Source organism: Papilio xuthus, unplaced genomic scaffold (genome assembly GCF_000836235.2).
Source record: "Papilio xuthus unplaced genomic scaffold, Pxut_1.1 DF827461.1, whole genome shotgun sequence".
NCBI classification, from domain to species: domain Eukaryota; kingdom Metazoa; phylum Arthropoda; class Insecta; order Lepidoptera; family Papilionidae; genus Papilio; species Papilio xuthus.
In genome coordinates this window covers 3,269,728-3,288,680 of record NW_013531188.1, presented here as the reverse complement: position 1 = coordinate 3,288,680, position 18,953 = coordinate 3,269,728, and the positions used below count along the sequence as shown (strand labels likewise).

The 18,953-nt window shown below is 31.5% G+C and overlaps 2 protein-coding genes across 3 annotated transcripts in view; both read right to left on the bottom strand.

Annotated features, from left to right (window-relative positions):
* LOC106119290 (uncharacterized) overlaps positions 1–276 on the bottom strand; it is a 4,664-nt gene extending 4,388 nt beyond the window's left edge. The window contains exon 1 of the mRNA XM_013314205.1: positions 147–276. Coding sequence (XP_013169659.1) covers positions 147–276 — 130 coding nt within the window. The remainder of the gene's footprint in view (positions 1–146) is intronic.
* A 4,856-nt stretch (positions 277–5,132) lies between these two features.
* On the bottom strand, positions 5,133–18,510 carry SK (small conductance calcium-activated potassium channel). Of its 2 annotated transcripts, XM_013314267.1 has the most exons (14): positions 18,311–18,504; positions 16,493–16,622; positions 16,079–16,174; positions 13,973–14,146; positions 13,660–13,683; positions 12,765–12,907; positions 12,253–12,357; positions 10,484–10,619; positions 9,144–9,254; positions 8,415–8,542; positions 7,952–8,021; positions 6,647–6,748; positions 6,175–6,317; positions 5,133–5,943 (listed from the first exon to the last, which is right to left on the bottom strand). In XM_013314267.1, the coding sequence occupies exons 1-14, from the start codon at positions 18,472–18,474 to the stop codon at positions 5,781–5,783; spliced, it is 1,689 nt and encodes a 562-aa protein (XP_013169721.1). In that variant the 5' UTR covers positions 18,475–18,504; the 3' UTR covers positions 5,133–5,780. The 2 variants fall into 2 exon arrangements, with proteins under 2 accessions (XP_013169721.1, XP_013169722.1); XM_013314268.1 differs by lacking the exon at positions 13,660–13,683 and having other exon boundaries at positions 6,647–6,766; positions 18,311–18,510.
* Between the last annotated feature and the right edge of the window lie 443 nt (positions 18,511–18,953).

Sequence of the window (18,953 nt, the reverse complement as noted above, 5' to 3'; positions counted from 1 at the left end):
ATACCTAATAAAATAATAATTCCTTACCAAACTATTGAACGTAAGAAGAAACGTAATATAAGTGTGTCCCAAAATCAAAAATCTCAAAACTCCAACATTGTTTTTTATATAAATCAACTCTGCAACACACACAAAAAATAGAACGCAAAATAAAAATTTATTATTTGCCAAAGGAATTGGTTTTTTGCTTTTCATATCACGATGAGGCCAACAATCTATGAGACTAAAAGTAAATCGGACTAATTTCATATAACTTAGGTCTAAAGACGACGCCATGTTACACTTCCGACAATTCACTTTTGGTAGAAGTATAAAAATGTCTTGCTTTTCTTACGACAATACGCCTAACTCGGTCGACTAAATTAAAAATGTTAAATGCATTATAATCATTCAATTAATATCTTTATTAGTTGTCGCCCGCGATTCTGTCCGCGCAGAATTAAAAAAAAAACTCAATAAGTAGCCTATGTGTGCAAGTGGATATGTTGTACCTCCGTAGCAAATTTAATTAAGATCCATTGAGCCGTTCCGGAGTTACCTTCAAACAAACATCCATCCATCTAACCATTCACATTTATAATATTAGTAAGATATCCCTATAACTTGATTTTTTGCAATATCTTATTAAGTATTACGTTAGTTTTAAATGCAAGTTAGTCTTCAAGAATAATTCAAAGCAAAGTTACCGAATGACCTTTGTCTATTATAATTAGTGGCTGTAAAAAAATTATCTGGGAATAACCAGATGTTACGATAAAGCTTAAACCAACTGCTTATAAACGATTAAAGAACTTAAAAATGTATTGCTATTCATGATTCTTAAACTCTTTTTATAAAGAAATTCTATATTCGACGAACGCTATTAAATGTACATTTATAAAGAAAAAGCAAGCTTACAACTTTAATGGTCATTATCAGAAACTATGCTTACGCTGGCTACATGACCAGCAAAAGTTTACTGTGCTGATGGCCAACCTCCATTAAATGGGGAGGCACCTTGAGAGAGAGATCATGAACTAAAATATACTATTATTATATATAGAGGTAAATAATTTATGATTGCCTTGTTTCCTGTTAAATAAGTTCTCATGATAGAATCCTATAACTTAGTGTTTTATTTTTAGCCTTTTCTCATCACTTACCTGACCTTATTTTACAATAAAGAAATCTTGCTAATATAGCAGATCTCGATGAAAAATGCCACAGATGTAGAGCATAGTCTGGACGAATACATACACTACTAATTAAGATTTTTTACGCGGACGGATTCGCAGGCGACAGCTAGTGACTAATATTTATGGAAATATTGCTTTACAATATCTTAATAGTTGTAAACGCAACATCAAATAAAGAGTATCGAGGAATTCATTTCTTTAGTTGTAAAGTTTTTAAGCGTCAAGCCCTTGAGTTGCAATCTGCAGATCCTGGGTTCGAGTCCCGCCGTTTACCAACGTGTTTTTCCATTTCCGATTTACATATGTACATTTATCCGACGTTCTTATGGTAAAGGAAAACATCGTGATGCAACTTGCACATATCTGAGAAGAAATTCAAAGATATGTGTGTAGTCAACCAAGCCGCACTTGGCCAGCGTGGTTGACTATGGCCTAGTCACCCCCTAACTTGGGTAGGCTCAAAGCCCCTCGGTGGGGACGTACAGTGAGCTGATGATGATGAAAGTTTTTAAGACTTTATAGGAAGGTTTTGTGAACAAATGAAAAGACATATTAGAAAATACTACGGCTCATATAATCAAAGTTACACTTTCATTTGATTAACAATGATCACAAAAGTTCCAATATGCCAATTCACGCACCTCATTAACTATCGCATTCCATTTAAACTATCTTACATTTTTGTAACAATATTTAAAAATAATATATTTACGGAACCATACTATTAATAACTATATTTACCAGCTAAAGTTGCAAATATCATGTCTCTACATTATTTTTACATATGTCTATCGATTACAAAACTTTTATATATGTACAAATACATATAGATGTATAAATTATATGTAAACTATTACCTTATCTACATTTGGTCAAATCTTAATATAATTTAATACTATACTTTATCTACTTTTTATATCATTTTCAATAAATAAGCTGTAGTTATGTATTTTTGTCATTTTCTTTGAACTTAACATACATTAAAGTGTTAGCTACATTCAAATTCATCATTGATCATAAAAACTCTATTAGTAATTTAACAATAAAATAATTTTATTTTAAACATAAAGACTAGTGGTTGACTATCACAATGAAAAGTTACACTCTTTAATAATACAGATATAATAAAATCTTTTATAAATTTAATATTTTAATACAACAAAAAAACAATCAATATACCTAAAATAAATTATGAAAACAATACTCCAGTAGTAGCAAGAAAGTTAACAATAGGATATTAAAAAAAACATACTGTAGCACACTTTGCATTATATATGGCTCGTTCACGTAGCGACATTTGCTGCCGGTCCAAAGGTCTGACATCGACTGACCCCCCTCTCTCCGGCATGTACTTATAACGTATACGCTCGAGACAAACAACATTACATTTATTCATATACTACACATACCAACGAAAAATGGTGTTATTACAAAACTATCATTGAATAAAGCTGCTCTTAAAGAACGCAATATAAATCAGACATAAACAAAACACTGCGGTTTCTCAACAAACATGTAACTATAAAATCAGTTTGTTATTCTATAATTCCTAATTTATATTACAGTTCTACACATTACTCTAATTGGTGTTACAAATAGGCTAATTATGACAAATAAAATTATAAAAACTCAAATCATTTGCATTTATACACACTATATCAAATTTTAATTAAAAAGTCTAGCTATCATTTCCAATCAGTGTATTAATAACTGTGCTATCCTTATCACATTTATTAAATGTATAAAAGTACATCATAATAAAAAATAAAAAAAAACTGAAAAATTGTTTATTTTAGAAGTTGTCATGATATCAAGTACTAGTACTAATTACCGTTTAAATCATGTACCCCATTAATCGTTGGTTTCTGAGGCAAGAATCTCTTTTTTAGTATGTTGTTTTCTTTGTTTAGTCAAAGATAATAACAGGGATGATTTTATGTTTTATAGAGAAATTTTGCTTTCCGAAACCCACGGTAACTTATTGTTATAATAGCTTAGTTTGGCGTATGAATGTAGTCGTGACAGTGTTAGTTCGTGTAGTGCGAATAATTCATATGACCCGGTTCAATAACTCATTAGCACCAACCATATAATTGTTAATAAATGTTTCAAGACTCTTTTTACCCATAACAATAAGGAGGAGGTTCTTATGTCTCTTGGTCTTGGTTTTTTTCTTAAATCTTATATTTGGTAAATTTTACATTTTAAATTTTAGTTTTATTTGATTTCTGACACAACTAATCGCGATAGGGGTGCCATTGTCACCGGGTCAGTTAAGTTTATCGATCTATATAGACTTTTGACATCGTTTTGGCTTTGGCACTGCAACGAATGCCTGATTCATGTAGTATATAATAAAAGGATGAAGGAAATATAATAAGTGTAAATAAAGAATCTACTCTTATCATGGGCGGCAAGCGTTTTATACTACTACAGAGTAACCTAAGCTAAATGAAACTTAAATTGATAAATCTGCACTTAATATGCTTGTTTTATTTTAATTCATTGAAGACATGGGTACACTGATAAGTAAAATATTATGATTTGATAACAAGAGCCAAAATTACCTTAATTTAAAGATATTTTATTTTAAACAGACTTTTATTTCAGTGGTAATAAAGTCACCCATGTTTGGTTCGAATTATAGTCGCTACAACACAATAAGATTATTTCGACGTTTGACCTTTGGAACGATCGATTGGAACACCAATCGAGCGGTCCAACGGGAAACACCCATTTCAACTGCTAGACAAAATCTATATAGCAAGTAAAGCTATTACAGGACAAAAATATAAATTCATAATATTTGAATGTTTTTTTTAATGTGCTCTATTTGTTGGGGTCAAGTAGGTTTTATATATTTGGGACAAGACTGACTGTCTGTCACGGGGCCAGATATCAATTTGCTTAGTGTGTTGTAACGAATAGATGTTAAATATTTTATCTTTCACAAAAAATATTAAAAATAAAAATATTGATCCCCTCTCCCGTACTCATGCATATTAAGTCTTAAATTTAGATATTAAATATTAAAATCGCAAATATTACTTTTACCTAATTACATATACACAAGTTAATAGTAATAAATCAGAATATTCGAAATTTTCGTAGTGTTTTAGGCACTATTTAGACAGCCATCAATCCTTACATCTATACAAAGCTTTCTTAATTTACATTACAAACTACATTTTAACGGGCAGGTAACAATTTGATCGTACTATTACTTCTATAAATACAAATGTCACCGTAAAATTGTAAACATGGTTTAATCATGTCACTATTAGATTTTTTATTTTACAAATTTTCATATATTTTTCATCGTCAAATTATCAAAATGTAAACAGAATTTGCTATATTACGACAAATTAAACTTAATTTATTTAAAAAATTAAGTCTTTTTATTGCACATAATTGAATTAAGCTAACAATACATAAAGAAATACATTTCTGATTTTATAATTTATTATAGTTTATTTGATATTTAAAAGATTACTAACGGTGGTTACAATTTCTCGGTGACAGACAGGTGATCATAAATATTATTATAAAGTGTATTGTGGTGTTGTTTTTAAGTATATATTACCACTCAGAATCATTGTATGGTCAATAACCCTTAGTGTATTCACTGATTGTCCACACTTAAGACTGCTTTAGTAAATAAATGGCTATAAAACTCATTTAATATTTTATCATTACTAAAGCTGTCGTGTATTGACGTAATTTGATTATTGGTACGATATTTGTGTAGTTATAATAGACATCATAATGGTCGGTAATTTTTTACTAAATGCTATAATAATATTAAAAAAAAAACATTGTTTTTTATCTGTGACAAATCTTTAGTCTTTACAATGGATTTTGCAAAAAATATTTTACGAAAATTTTATAGTAACAACATGTTTCGTGTCATAAATTCGCAATATTAACATAATAAACTTGATTATCAGATATCATGTTTTATTAGTGTAAACTCATAGTTTCATAGACCGTAGATACATGGTGTTTCATTTATGCAATGCAGTAAAGCGAGTATAAACGACGTGGTATGTTATAAATAGCGCAATGTATAATGAATGATGTTCAAATAATAACGCTGTATACTTATGTATAATTGCTGTGTATTAAAATATTTAAATGAGTATGATACTTAATATTAAACTTTAAAATAATATCATCTATGTTTTGACAAGGCGTTTCTTGATAAAGCATATCGTTAACTCACAGTATTAGGTCTTTTCGTTCTTCGTCTACTATCTAAACAATACCACTAGAAAACAGTCAGACACTTCCGAAACTTTGGGGAACAGCGAAGATAACTACGGCTTGCCTTGTCTCACGCTGGCTTCTTCCATCGGTGAACCGGGAAACTCATTTCACTCTTCCAATTTACTACGATTGATTATAATAAATTTGTCGTTGCACAAATGAATAGAATATTTAATCATAAGAAAAAGTATGGTCAATTAAGCTTGCTTTACAATTTGCATTATAACCTATTGTGAAACAATTTTCCCGATAAACTTACTAATAGTTATGATATAAGAAGGGGATAGGAGCCGAGTTTCGTCGAGTTCAGCAAAGGAGTTCGGAATTGGAGGGCGGTACTCAGCTAGGCAGCTGCGTGCGGGGCGGCGCGGGCGCGGGGCTGGTGGGCGCGAGCTGCGCTGTCGGCGTATGGGCGGCCGTGCTCTCGGGCGCAGAGTGCGCGCGCGCCGCCTGGTGACCCACAGGACTAGGTGGCCACGGGTGCGACGCTGATGCTAGTGGCCTAATACAGAAAAAAGTAAATAGTACACGGATTTTTTTGTTTATCTACATATTTTGCTTTTGCCCATCTTTTAAAAGTATTTTTGACATCAGATCAAATATTTATTAACCTTTCTTAGCAATTAGGCTGATAAATACATGTAGGAATCTTTACACTCAATTGGCAGTTCCTAACATTAGCGCAAAGGGGCAAAGTTTTGAACATTGAAATGCTAAAAGTGTCATAGTGTACCTGGCATACGGTGTGATTGTTGACGAGGGAGGCGTGGGTACAGCCGCCGTGTCCGGATGTAGATAGTTCCTACGCTGTTCGGTTCTCTCCCAATGTTGTTGCAAGCATCGGGCCATTATGTCCGGTATCGTATTCATTTGCTCCTGTATTTTATTAAATAACATATCAAGATTAACACAGTCCTAATTCTTAGTCCCCTTTCCGTTCCCAACCATTTTCTTACATGTAAAGGAAGGGAAGTGTAAGTGGATTTTCCGGATGAGGGGATGCATGCGATGGAAAAATGATTAAAAAAAACGCCGTAGAAGGTATGTTGTTTTCTGGTGCCATCTTATTCTCTATGAAGGGTCAGCTAAGAAAGTTCTCTTCAATACATTCCAAAGTAGACATATCCCCTTTCACACAATCCTTACTTTCTTCGTTCTCAAGGTTTTTTGTTTACAAGTAATTTTTAGTTAATTTATTTTTTTACCTGTAAAGAAGTGAGTTTTTCTTCTAAACTGGTTAATCTCTCTTCTATGGTGTCCTGTCGTGTGCTCATGTCAGATACTATTTCGTAGACCGTGTTCTGGGTCTGCAACAGGAAAGGGTCCTACGATCAATCGCTTTGCAGCTCAATACTCACTGTTGGTCCTAATCGTTGACATAGTGTTCTCTGTTCTCATGTTATACTTGTCAAATAATGTCTATATAAAATTTTGAATATGTATGTCTTTAAGTTGTATTACATAATTATTTAATTGTTATTTTTAATAAAGTATAATATACGTATTGTAAATTTATAATTTAGATTAAATAGTATTTTATCATAGAAATAATACTGTAATTATTTTTAGTTATTGCGATACTACATGCGAATAGCAAATGGAAATGAGTTTATTAAATAAATATATTAGATTGAATCAGTGTTTCCCCATATAACTTAAGTTATTTGCTAAAATTATTTGTAACATGCACCTAATCTTTTTTTTATAATATAACTTAGCAAACGGGCGAGCGGCCACCTGAAATCGCTGAATTGACCATTGCCCATAGACAAACGCAATTGCATATGCGTTGCCTACCTTCGACGGAGGAGAGGATGCACAGAAAGAAAATTATTTCCCTTCCCATGCATCCTCTCATCCGGAAAGTCCACTTACACTTCCCATCCTTTCCTTATAAGAAAAAGGGTGGGAAGGGAAATAGGACTATATAAGGCGTCCGGGACACACACTCATCAGACGAAACGCGGAATTGCTTCCACTTGACGCCTGTCTTCTGTGTGGTCGTGGTATTTCACCGGGAGAGCCGGGCCAATTCGTGCGAAGATGTTAAAGCGGCCTCAACCACTGTTAAAATCATGAATTGGGAAACAAAGATTAATAATACAATATTATTAATAATTTTTATAAAAACTAATTACTTACTACAAGCAATATTAAAAATAAATCTAAAAAATTCTAACACAAATATACTTCAAAGAACTGAATTTTTAAAATTATAGTAGTCGTTTGGAGTTGAGATCACATTCGGAATCAACAATAAATAACTATAAACATGGATTTCTAAGATCAAAACCTCTGAGTAAAACATATCTTCATCACTGTTATTATCTTTGACAAAACAGAGATAACGATATGTTCTAAAAGTAAACTTTGGCCTCAGAAACTTACGGTAAAAATTTATTAATTAAGTCTACTGGGCATAACAATACTTTAAGTGCCTCTACAATAGGAATGGAAGTGTAAATGATAGTAGCATCAGCTAGATTAAAAAGACAAGTATATTGATTTACCTTTGCCATGTCTGTTATTGTGTTCGCGTTGTCCATTAACTTTCTCTGATCCATCTTCACTTTTCTTAACCTGTTTATACAATTCAAGCCTTTATTTCAATATCAAATATTACTAATATTAGAAAAGCGAATGTTTGAATGTGTAGATGGATAGATGTTTGTGAAAAGTTATATCCGAAACGGCTGCATGAATCTCGCTGAAATTTGACAGATTTAGAACATAGTCTGGAAGAACACATAGGCTACTAAGTCTTTAATTCTGCGCGGATAGAGTGGAGAGTGAGAGCTAGTTTTGGAATAAAGATAAAACAAATAATGAAAGTCATTTTCGAGACACGAAACGGTATTCCGTAGACTACATTTTTCCAATCGAAGAGTCTAGTAAAGGTTCTTATCTCGTATTTTTAATTTTTCAAAGGCAAAAATAGTGATGGTTACCAACCGTACGGTGCGGTGAACTTACGCGTATATGGCTAATAGAAACTTCCTCTGGTGTGTCCTCACTCTGCCGGGGTGGACCCTCTTCACGAGCCGCGTATGCTTGTAAATTAGCCAAGTCTCCCTCAACACATTGGCCGCTGCGTTTTTCAGCTGAAATTTTAGAAGCACGTTGATGGATATATTATATTTGATGTTTTTAAAACTTTTTATATAACTTCCGTCTTTTGTGTAACAATAATATTTTGTTATTCACATCGCATAATAGCATATGTTAAATTACATATAATAATTATTAATTAGTATATGTTTTTGTACATTGTTTAAAATCTATTCTAAAGTTATTTTTATTTGCTATTTTTTTAGATTATGTTTTTATTTTATGATGTAACCGGAACCGCAAATGTAACATGAAACTGTAGTTATCTTGATTTTGTGTAACGCGTATGCAAAGCATATAAATGTATTTTAATTTTATTTCAGTGTTATTATTAGAAATTAGGGCCGTTCAATGAAAGCAAAATGGTTAGTTTTTATTTCCGTACGCAGGCATCCTTACCTTGTCTCGGCCTGCCGTTCAAAAGGCCCTTACCTTTTTAGTGAGTTGAGTTTCCATCATGAAGTTATGTACGTGTTTCTCCGCTCTAGTTAATTCTAACTTTCTCGAGGCAACGGTCACTAACAATGCTGTACATCCAGCCCCCTGTTAATTAGATCAACAATTGTGATGAACCGATGCTGATGGAATACTTACTCTTTTAGTAAGTTGTGTATCCATCATGAAGTTATGAACGTGCTTCTCAGCTCTAGTTAACTCTAACTTCCTTGAAACAACCGCAACTAATAACGCAGTGCATCCAGCTCCCTGTTAAGTGAACAACTTAATGTAAAATGTAAGCGATCGTGAAAAGCATTCGATTTACATTCCTCAATTAAATGCGTATCATTAGCTATTCAACTAAAATTGATTTTTTTATAAAGAGCTATATGTGCTAATTAGCCGAATACGGTTATTATTTTTTATTTATGGCAACTTAATTTAATTCATACAAAAAATCAAAAAAAAATTAAAGAAATAGATTATTAAAATGTACTTACCTAAGTATATAATGCATATTTGTTAAACATTTTGATTTTTTGTATCAATCCTCTATTATTATTCAAATAGCATTTTAATCTAGTTAAATTGATTTCACATTTAGCTTTTATATCTAATATTTATTACTATAAGATAATGGAATAAAGCTAAAATTCTGTTGCCAATTAGTATATAGACGAGATAGTAACATTATACATACTAGAATATGTAAAATAGAAAGTAACTAATCTTAAATAATTCACACTTTATATATGTTTAGAACATAGACATTGTAATCATTGTAACAAACAATCAAAGAAGTGCTTTTCAACTAAATTGTGCATTTCATTTTGTACAGTTTATTTATTAAACATTTTAGCTCAGTTTACTTTTACACAACCACTAATAAAGGTGCAATGAAGACGTTAAACGTTTCTCTTGTCTAAAAACTGGAGGAAAAGTGAGCCATTTTAGAAAAAAAAAACAATGTATAGTGCAATCGGTGAAATATTAAGAATGTGAATAGTAATCTACAGATAGAAAGATTCGAAGCATTCCATACTACAAAATATAAGTCTAATAGCTGGCTTTAACAGGGAAATGGACGTTATTCTTTCTCGATATAAAGTCACTTCGGAATGTTTCATTTAAAATATTTCGTTTAACAATTAGGTGAATATTTTTTCACATATTTGCTTGTGTAACAAAATTAAAATAACGCGACATTGTGAAAGCAAAAGGCTTTGTAAGACATCGATTTGCATACAAATATTTGGTGAAGACACTCATAGACAAACATCCAACACTTAGTAAACCGTCTCGTAATTTATGTGTTCAATCCAGTGTCATGTGTTAACGTATAATGTCGCTTCCTGTTAATTGTGTTGACTGACACATTATAAAATATACATCAAAAATGTTTATATATTTATTGTAGTTTAAAATCCAAAAAATATATTACATTCCTAGATATTTATCAGTCAACACGAATAACATTTTTTTCAACACAAACTTACCATAATACCGGTGCTTACGGCAATACCCCTGCCGCAGTATGTATTTGGCACAATGTCTCCAAAACCAACGGAGAGAAATGTTATGGCTATTAGCCACATCGCATTGAGTAGATTAGCGTGTTCTTCGTCGTGAAACCTGAATCGTTAATAAATTGTACCTCTTGACTATTTGAACCCGTTAACGATAGTCAAATGAGTGAATATTAAAACCTCAAATGCCCGCTCAGTAACTGGTCATCAACAAAAATGAAATAGGTAAAGAAAAAATAAAAACGTTTAATAGAGATATTAAAGAGTTTGACTTTGATCCTAAAAGTATCATTGATGAATGAAATGCATAAAATGGCTCACCTTTACCAACCTATATTTAAAGAAATGATAGACACAACATTCAAAATTGTATATTTGCCACGACAAAAATAACAGACATACTTATCAACGTATACCACGTAGAAGAAAGAAATGAACGTCCACAATAGCCTTCTAGTATACATACCACCATGCCGCAGGTGAGAGTAATGCCCCGGCCGCAGTAAGTGTTGGGGACAATGTCACCGTAGCCGACACAAAGGAAGGTAATAGCAGTCAGCCACATTGAATTTAGCAAATTTGCATGGTCTTCATCGTGGAACCTGAGAGCCAAAATGCCCGACAAGAACCACAAAATAACCGACATCGATATAAAAGTTAAATTATTTTGCAATTGTTATCACAACAAAATAATTTTACAATATTAAAGGGATATATTTATTTCATATAAATTGATAAGAGAAATAAACAAATGTAATTGATAAAGCAATTTCTATTCAGAACAGCTTATTGATTTAACTGATGTCAAATTTCTTACAACACATAAACGCTAGATTTTGAAAAACAATTTAAACAACGTGCAATCTAAACATTGAATCAAATATACTTTGGCCATGCGCGAACACTTTCTTACTGGGTAAACACAGACTAATAAACACAGACAATTAACATTAAAGTGATAGAGAGGCTGCAAGAAGAATATACGATAAGTACAACAGAAAGCCCAGTAAACAGGGTACAAATGGAATTATGTGTGATGTGACGAAGTGCGGTGAGTGAAAAGTACAAAACGGTGAAATCTGGTACCGTTTTATAACCTTGAGCCATTCTGTGCGTATCTACTCTTTGACAAAGCCAGTTGTTAATCCATGATCATTGATAATCTTCATATATCTTATTCATAATTTAATTTAGCAATTACTACTCCATATTAATAAGTGCATCTTATTTTTTTTATTAATCTTTGAAATAATTTAAAAAATATATTCTTAAAGTACATATAACAGTTCGAAAATGTTCAAAATGTGTTAGTCAAAGTCAAACTCTTAAATTCATTGTAATAAATGGTCGTGAACAAAGAATAATTTGAATTTATTTTGTACCAGTAACATCTACTACATAAAATGAAATTAAAAAAAAAAAAAACAAGACAACACAGTACTGAAGCGGTTGCATCTGTGGAGGCGGTAAGAGAAAATTTTACATACAAATACATATATTAACGATATAATTAAACAAATAACCAAAGCTTAGCTAAGAATATATTTTACAACGTACTTGTAAGTAGCTTTAAAAATAATAGCAAAAATAATAAAACAACAATATTACATATATTTTATTCAAGTTATTCTTTCCTATTATATATTTGCTTTCAAGTATTGGTATTACTGGTGGTACTGTGAGATAGATCTTTGTCATAATTTAATAGATCTTTAGTTATAGTAAGCAGTGATACCAACCTTTCGCATTGTCGCAACGTCCAACTTGCTATTATCCATAGTGACACCATGAACACTAAGAGTACTGTACCAGGACAAATTGTCATGAGCGTTTTTAGCACAAACCTGTAAATGCAATATTCGACTCGTTATACACAAATTAGATTGCAGTTCAAAAAACTAACAGTGCTGTTATGACACTAATTTTAACTTCTATCTTAACGTAGTTAGACGCTTATATTATTAATTTTACTTCTTAGTAATAGTCGAACCAAGATAATCGAGAAATCTCTAGAAGCGAAAGTCATTATGCGAACCTGAAGGACAACTTCCATGAGGGAGTAACTTAGGGAAAAAGTTAGGGAGAAACCTCGCAAAAAAAATATCGCGATACGATTGATGTTTATCGTTATTTCAAAACGACTGAACAGCTTTGGATTAAATTTTAAAATGAGATAGATTACAAACTTAATTATCGTTAAGTTAAATTACTTAGTTTTTTCTGACGAATTAAATACGTAAATAAATCTTACCTAGTATTAAAGTTAATTCTATTTAAGGCTCCTATACTTCGTGAAGATGCGTCGGTGAATAGTTTACTATGAAGAAGCATGACTCTACATATTAAGTACAGACGAAAGAACATCGGCAAAGAGAGAGTTACGTCGTAGGGAACCTGAAAATATAAAAGACAAATGTATGTTAGTTTTTGTTAATATACGTATATTTTAACCATAGAGCTTAGTTGGAATGGTAAAATAAAGTAAATTTACAAAAAATCTGCTAATATTTAAATAAAAAATTACATTTATTTTTGCTATTGGCTAATATTAGATAGTTTTTTTTCTGTTTTAACATTCTTAAAATCAGGATTACATTTGTTAGGTATTATATTAACGTTTATTTCAATAATATCGCTATTAGAACGTCACAAAGTGCTAACAAACTGACAATGGGTTAACAAGAGTTCACATATTTCCAGCAGACGTGCAGCTCTAAATATATATATATATATCTGGTGAAAAAATTAAATATAACACTAGAATAATATGAATGTTGTTTTGCAGTTAAAATATTACGAACATTTACTTTCATCATTGTGTTTGCATACTCAATTTTTCCATCAGACAAGAATTAAATTTATCAAATGTCCTAGAAGATGGTATATTTGACATTATTGATCTTACATTCATACATAGAGATTAATTAACATTTAAAATGCTATTAATAAAAAAATATTTACTACTCTTTAAGATAAAATACAATCTTCTAGTATATTTTTAAAACGACAAAGATCACAAATGTTTCATATCATTGTAAGGTCTTAACAAATAATGTTATGTGAATTGAGCAACAAACATATTTCATGGAAACCATGCGTGATACATTAAATGACGTCACTCAAGTTTAACATTTTTAAATACAGACCTGAATTTGCTTATATATTGTTTCCTATAAAAAATAAAAATTATTTAAAAATAAATACCAAAATTATAAACATTTTTTTAAAATATCTCTCACCCTTTATTTTAAATTTCTACCTATTTCAAAGATCTATCTAGTCATGAACTGAAGATTGGTTAAAAATCGACTATAACGTTAAGTTGATAACTTAATAAAATAGAAAGCAATTTGATGTCACTAAAGTAACTCAAATAAATAAATAAATGAGTAAACGGTGTAATAATTTCTCAAATATAATTAACCTACAATATAAAATTAATAAAAATTTAAAACTTACAACTTCAACCCCTATAACACCTCCTTTGTTGGCCAGTTTGGTGGTCCACGTGAAGGTGTATTGGCCAGGAATGGGGTGAACTGCACAGATCGCGAGTTCTAACGCAATCTGTGCTATCCTCTGCCAAGTCATAGCTATTCGCCAGTCATCAGCGCAGTTATCAATCATGAATAACTGAAAACAAAACACAATCTTATCATAAACAAGTCTTCAAAGTCCGTTTACGTATGTCCTTAAGGTGCGTATACAAGATTCGTTAACCTGTATAAGCAAACGACACTCACATCACCATGGAAACAGTGTCGCATGGGTACATAAAACAAAAATTTGTATGTGTCGATAGTTGTATTGTAAAGTGACCTACGTGTAGTCAATTTGGGCCGTCCCCTAAACTCTATCTTATGTGTAAAAATGATAGTCTTATTTGGATAATTTCATAATATAGTACTTTTTTGAACATATACCATTGTGTCAAATTTGTTCTTATCTCTTTTTTAACGTTATAGTGTCACCTTTCAGATTAATCTGTCTGTAATATAATGAGCTTAATTTATATAAGATCAATAACTATTTGGTTCAAAACTAATTACGTATTCAATGCACATAAGATAGCTGAATCGTTGGGTAACCTAGAAATTAGGGCAGCCAAATTAATTTTCAAATAGCATACACTTTTTTATGTTACGTACGTACTTGAAATTATCGTTACCAACGTAAAACTATTACATTACCATACTAATTGCTTAGCCATTAAACAGTCATCAACGGAATACCTAAGTGTCTATAGTATCTCTCATAATATATACTAAGTAACTGTGTAAGAAACATAAGACAATTCTGAGTATGACAGTCAACTTCTATAATCAAAAATAGTAGGTTTCAACTATGAAATAAAATATTATAAATAAAGTGAAACCTGAAGAGGTATTCGATATTATTTTGTCATAGACATGCTTTTTGTATCAAAAAAGCTTTAGAGACTTTTCGCCTTGTTCAAATTTCGTTGGGAACAAAACTATACAGGGTGTCCCAAAAGGTTACGTACATAGAAAGAGGGATGATAGGGGAGGTCACAAGGGTCACCAGAAAAACAAAATAAAAATTTCCCTCTGGGTATTAAAAAAATTAAATGGCATTTTTTAAAAATTAAATTTTTTTACACCTTCTGGGGCAATTTAATTTTTCTTTAAAATCTTTGTTAGTTGTATTGTTTTTTTTTATTTCATATTGATAAAGGGTTATTGACGATAACATAATAGCTTTTTTTTTAAATGTAGCAATATTTGTAGGTCATTGGTTACAAAATTTAAAAACTTAAAAATAAAATTTTTAAGTTTTTAAAAAATGTCTTTTATTTTTTTTAATACCCAGAGGGGAATTTTTATTTTATTTTTCTGGTGACCCTTGTGATCACCCCTATCATCCCCCTTCCTATGTAAGTAACCTTTTGGGACACCCTGTATACATTTATTGTTCTTTATTAGACAATAAAAATAAGTGAACTCGTACAAACACGAATATAAGTACATTAAAATTTACTAACGAAGAGAATAAAAATCTAAATGCCGACACAGTAGCATGGCTTTATAAAATATTCAAAGGGGCGGCTATCTCAGTCGGACTGCAAGCGTTATGAAAAAACTGATGAATTTTTTATAGGATCGTTCTGTTGATTTCGGAAAAAACCCGTTTTTTTCATCAACAGACGATCTACAAATATAACAGTTAAGCTATTATTTAATTTTTTAAATTATTTAATAAAATTAAACATTTATACACAAAATACTGACAACCACGAAACTAATCTGCACTCATACTATTATTCTCTTCATCATTTATCGACGATCGATATATTCTTCTCATGCATCGATAACATATTACTATGTTGAATAACATAGATAACCATTCTTTTATATTTAAATGTTAACCTACGTAAATTAATTTATTGGAAAAATTACTATTATCATGAACCATAAGGAATATGTGCAAGAAAGAGTACGGACCGAAAGTTCGTAGATGTCCTTTCTTGTATTAAAAAAAAAAATTCGACCAGCTTGTTTTTCTTAATGCTACGATAAGCTTATATTTGTTATAATAACCACTCACCTGTACTTCTAATGCGTGATAAGCAACAATTAGGCCGAGTAAGATCACAGTTGACATGGAGATTAGTGTTTTTAACGCTTGCGAGTAAATTGACGCCTGTAACGAAGGTTCGAAACATTAGTTCCAAATTTATACAATAACTAGTAGTCGTCTGTGACTTCTTCATCGGAGAATTAGCTACCTCCCCGTTATAGTCCTGTCAAAAAAGGTCTAGTTGTTACAGAGATTACCCGAAACAAACACAGCCTTGCAGACAGACTGATAGGCACACAGTCAGACAAAAATTTACCAAATATTTTTTTACATCACGTGAACGACATATGATTTTTTTTCTTGGTACACAGACATTCTAATTTTATTATTTTTTTAATATGTATAAATGTATACATAAATTTAAGGTTATTTTATACATACCTTAGTATAAACGCCGGCACTGGAAAGTTCGTTCTCTATTACCATAATTATAATACCAAACATTCCCATTACAAGGGCGTAGTCACTTATTCGTTTTCGTTTTTCAAATAATGCCTTTCGTCTACCTAACCTGAAATCAATAACAAATTGTATTTAATTAGGTGTATTAAGAAACACTTTCTTTTAGATTTTTAATATTAAGAATTAGTATCGACAATTTGATGAGAGTACACGATAAGTGTACATAATTACGTACCGATTTCACATCATTCGAAATTGTTTACTGATATCAATTTTTTATAGAATGTACGAAAGTGACAATTTCTAAAATTACTTTCTTATAATTATCAAAGTTTTAGATAATTAATAATATAAAAATGTAAAACAATTTTAGACGATAATCAAATTGAGATCAACGCCATCTATTTAAAGATTGTTAAAACTAATTTTCATAGACTTTCTCAAGACTGAACTGTATGATTTTAAAAAAGAAAAAAAAAACACAACATTTAAAATATTTGCTTAAAAACATAATTTATCTTTATATTCGACATTTAAGTAGAAGTATTTTCAACACAGAAAGCAATAAGCGACAAAACGCTTGTACATTTAACTTTCAAGATCGATGCGGTCCGATAAAAGCTATATCCGTTTGGTCAAGGTTGAAATTGTACCGACGTTTAGCAAATACTATTCATTCGACATTTTCAGTAAATGTTTGGCTTAGCCTCGATAACTGAGTTATCAATTGATTTCATCTTTTGTCCTTTGATTTAACCCCGTCGTTGTTTACTTTTGACGATTGATTTATTTGTTTAGTTACTTTTATGTAATGACTAGCTGTCGCCTGCGACACCGTCCGCGCGGAATTAAAAAAATACATAATTGGTGGTCTATGTGTTCTTCCAAAATATGTTCTATATGTATACCAAATTTCATCAAGATCCGCTCAGCCGTTCTGGAGATATCTTCAAACAAACATCCATCCAAACATTCTCATTTATAATATTAGTATGCAGTATTATGTATTATTGATTCAGTTATACTTTTTATAATTTAACTTCTAACATTCGAAGAAGAAAATTTACGTTTTAACGTGAAATATCTTAATACATTTTCTCAAAGTGCAATCCAGTTTAAGTCCCGTATAAAGTCGGGCGTTACACTCCGTAAAGCTGGTTAAAAGCGGATTTATCTGGTCAAAAGGGTAAAATAACAACGACGTTAATGCTTCTGCGGCAAACAGAGAAAAGCTAAAAATACCGTCATTTGTTTAAAAAATAAAATAAAAAGCTGAGACAACATTTGATGATAATAACCGTAGATACATCCAAAATGATGGATAATGAAGTTCACGAGCTCTAAATATTTCATATGTCAGGTCGTTGTATAAAATAATAAACAATAAAAAATACAAATAATTCATGTGCTATGATAAAGTGCTTTCGAAAGTATTAGCGTCTGAAAGTCACTAACCAGTAACTAAAAAGAATACTCGTGAGAAAAGGTTAATGAACCCATTCTCCTTGGCAGCAATACAAGTAATGCAATGTAGCAAATTATACTCATAACATCAATAAGGTGGATTTACTTTTAGTTCCATTTAAGTGTATTTCACTTTATTAGCTTCAGAAAATCAAGGGATCATTGTTATCCATAATTTAACGTTACCCTAATCTTAATAAGGATCGTATTCTACAAATTTATTGCAAATACATTCATAGACTTAAATTCAATTTACGTAAATTAGAAGACCCAAACGGGTCACATCAATGGATATATTCAATTAAAATTAAATTAAGAGATAAAGCTACTGACCTATATCCTATGTTTGGCTTGTGTTTAGCTGTCCCCCCGCCTTTGTAGGTGCCGCCGCCAAGAGCTCGCTCCTCACCGAAACGTGGGTACTCGCTGTGGACCCCGACTAGCGCGACCCCCGCCTCCTCAGTCCCCGCGTCTCTGCCCCCGGAGTACGCCTTCATTGCGCCGGGGATCGACACCGTCGACACCGGCTTTCGCAGCTGGAATTCATAAAAGGACGTCTCAATTTGTGACAACCCTGACCGTAATATAATGATTAAAATATTCGCCGCAAAACGTAGTAAAAAGCTTCCAGAACTAAAGTATGCTTAATTAACTCGTAATGTAGTTAAGCGGTGAGGCAGCCGATCTATAATTTAACAAGGATACTCTAACCTAGTTCAGGAGCGTTTGAAGTGATTAATGTCGGTGTTGGAAAATTATTTAACGTAAAATATTAATATTTTCCCCGCTTAATGAGGGTTGAGGTTTCGTATGGATGTATGAAAGTACTCAATGACCATAACTTAACCAAGTTTAAAACAATTCAGAGTTGAACACTTCTCCGATGTCTATTTATTAATAGTATAGTTTGGTTACCAATATAGTATTGTTATTACGACGTGTTATAAAGGACTGGATTTCGTATATTAATTCTTCT